The sequence below is a fragment of the Budorcas taxicolor genome, chromosome 7, assembly GCF_023091745.1.
Source record: "Budorcas taxicolor isolate Tak-1 chromosome 7, Takin1.1, whole genome shotgun sequence".
NCBI lineage: Eukaryota > Metazoa > Chordata > Mammalia > Artiodactyla > Bovidae > Budorcas > Budorcas taxicolor.
In genome coordinates, this window is record NC_068916.1 from 10,614,597 (window position 1) to 10,617,742 (window position 3,146).

At 40.0% G+C, this 3,146-nt stretch overlaps 1 protein-coding gene across 1 annotated transcript; it reads left to right on the forward strand.

The window, feature by feature from the left end:
- Positions 1–966, forward strand: LOC128051284 (olfactory receptor-like protein OLF4). The gene has a single exon (XM_052643809.1). The coding sequence runs from the start codon at positions 19–21 to the stop codon at positions 964–966; it is 948 nt and encodes a 315-aa protein (XP_052499769.1). The 5' UTR covers positions 1–18.
- The last annotated feature ends 2,180 nt before the right edge of the window (positions 967–3,146 follow it).

Genomic DNA, 3,146 nt, shown 5'->3' on the forward strand with positions numbered 1-3,146 from the left:
GGTAGTCACCTCCACCCCATGGAGTCAGAGAATAATACACGAATTTCAGAATTTCTTCTTCTGGGACTTTCAGAAGAACAAGAACTGCAACCTCTCATATTTGGGCTCTTCCTCTCCATGTACCTAATCACTGTGTTTGGAAACCTACTCATCATCCTGGCCGTCAGCTCAGACTCCCACCTCCACACCCCCATGTACTTCTTCCTCTCCAACCTGTCCTTTGTAGACATCTGTTTTACTTCCACCACCGTCCCAAAGATGCTGTGGAACATCCAGACACAGAGCAAAGTCATAACCTATGAAGGCTGCATCACACAGATGTATTTTTACATGCTTTTTGCAGGATTAGATGACATTCTCCTGACAGTGATGGCCTATGATCGGTATGTGGCCATCTGCCACCCCCTGCACTATATGGTCATCATGAGCCCCCGGCTCTGCGGACTGCTGGTTCTGATATCCTGGGTGCAGATTGCCTTGTATTCCTTGCTACACAGCTTAATGGTGTTGCGATTGTCCTTCTGTCCAGTTGTACAAATCCCCCACTTTTTCTGTGAACTCAGTCAGGTGGTAAAACGTGCTACTTCTGACAACTTTCTTAATAACATAGTGATGTATTTGTCATCTGTCCTGATCGGTGTTGGTCCTTTTGCTGGTATCCTTTACTCATATTCTAAAATAGTTTCTTGCATATGTAAAATCACATCAGCTCAGGGGAAGTATAAAGCATTTTCCACCTGTGTGTCCCACCTCTCAGTTGTCTTCCTATTTTATTTTACAACCTTAGGAGTTTACTTTAGCTCTGCTGCTTCCCAGAGCTCACATTCAAGTACAGCCGCCTCGGTGATGTACACTGTGGTCACACCCATGCTGAATCCTTTCATCTACAGTCTGAGAAACCGAGATATAAAAGAGGGTCTAAAGAGATTGTATTTGATGCCAAGTGTAAAAGACCAATTATACTAGTGCTCTGGATTGCATAACTCAAAGTATCAAAACCAGAAATTGTTCTTTGTTCAATGTGAAATAAAATTTGCTCCTTGCACTTATTTCCTGGGATTTCCACTTTTCTTTCCTTTTTTGAATTCAGTATCTTTATAGAATTTTAGGAATCTTTATTCTCAGTCTTATATATGGACAGTTTTTATTTTTTCCTACCCACCATTTTCCTGGGATTTCCACTTTTCTTTCCTTGTTTGAATTCAGTATCTTTATAGAATTTTAGGAATCTTTATTCTCAGCCTTAAATATAGACAGTTTTCATTTTTTCCTACCCACCATTTTCCAACCTTTGAATCAAAAATATTTGGAAATTTCATTTCTATGATGGAATATCATAGAATCATGAAGAACTTAATAGAAGTAATGTCTTTTCATTAGAACATTTAGTCTGCTGTTGTCCAGTTACCCAGCTGTGCCCACCTCGTTGTGACCCCACCAATTTCAGCATGGCAGGCCTGTCTGTTCCTCACCAATTCCCAGAGCTTGCCGAAGTTCATGTTCATTGCATTGGCGATGCCGTCCAGCCATCTCATCCTCTCATGTGCTCTTCTCCTTCTGTCCTTGATCTTCCCCAGCATCAGGGACTCTTCCAATTTGTCATCTGTTTGTATCAGGTGACCAAAATACTGGAACTCCACCTTCAGCATCAGGCCGTTCAGTGAATAGTCAGGGTTAATCTTACTTAAGACTGACTGGTTTGATCTCCTTATTGTCCAAGGGACTATCAGGAGTCTTCTCAAGCAGCATAGTTCAAAGGCGTCAATTATTCCGCATTCTGCCTTCTTTATGGTCCAGCTCTCACAACTGTACGTGACCACTGGGAAGACCATAGCTTTGACTATAAGGACCTTTGTTGGCAGAGTAATAATGTTTCTGCTTTTCAACACACTGTCTAGGTTTGCCATCTGTTTCCTGCCAAGAAGCAATCATCTTCTGATTCCATGGCTGCAGTCACCGTCCACAGTGATTTTGGAGCCCAAGAAGAAGAAATCTATCACTGTTTCCACCTTTCCCCCTTCTATTTGCCATGCAGTAATGGGGCCAGATGCTATTATCTTAGTTGTTTTAATATTTAGTTCTAAGTCGGCTCTTCAGGAGGTCATTTAATTTACTGACAGCTAAAGAAGTTTTTTGGTAGGTATTACTTATTTCCAATTTGTTAATTTGTTTTCTGTAGTGTCATTCTTTTTCTTTTTTGTGTTTCTTATGATTTGATGATTTATTTAGTGATATGCTTGTGTTCCTTCCTTTCTACATTTTATCTTGTATAGATTTTTGATGTATGATAAACAAAAGGTCTCCATATGATGACTTACAATAATGTCTACTTTTAAAAACAAGTTGTCTTTTAAGTTCATACACATATTAATAGCACTACATTTTCACTTCCTGCCACACATTTTGTTCCTTTGAAGTCACATTTGATACCTCCCTATCTTTAATTCTTATTGTAGCTATACTTGATTTTAGAATTATATTGTCTATTAAGTTTTCATACTAGCTTAACGATCTTCCCTGGTGGCTCAGATGGTAAAGCGTCTGCCTACAATGCAGGAGACCCGGGTTCAATCACTGGGTTGGGAAGATCTGGAGAAAGAGATGGCAACCCACTCCAGTATTCTTGCCTGGAAGATCCCATGGATGGAAGAGCCTGGTAGGCTAGAGTCCATGGGGTTGCAAAGAGTCGAACACGACTGAGCAACTTCATTTAAATGATTTGATCCTCAGCCTTTCTACATGTTTGCCTTTACTAGCACAATTTTCTTTTTCTTATAGTTTCTTAACACTTGTTATGTCTTTTTTCTTCCTTCTTTGAGAAGGTCCTATCATATTCCATGTAGAGTATATTTAGAATTGATAAATTCTTATTAGTCTTTGATTGGTTGAAAAATTCCTTATCTCTCCTTCAATTCTGAATGTTAATCTTCCTGAGTAGAATGCCCTAGTTTGCACATTTTTCCCTCTCAACAGCAAAAGAGACACAGATGTATAGAAGAGTCTTTTGGCCTCTGTGGGTGAGGGCGAGGGTGGTATGATTTGGGAGAATGGCATTGAAACATATATAATATCATATGTGAAACAAATCGCCAGTCCAGGTTTGATGCATGGTACAAGATGCTTGGGGCTGGTGCACTGGAATGACC

Bases quoted from the DNA above. Each gene is read 5' to 3' on its own strand.
- LOC128051284 (XM_052643809.1), top strand. From the start codon at position 19: ATGGAGTCAGAGAATAATACACGAATTTCAGAATTTCTTCTTCTGGGA.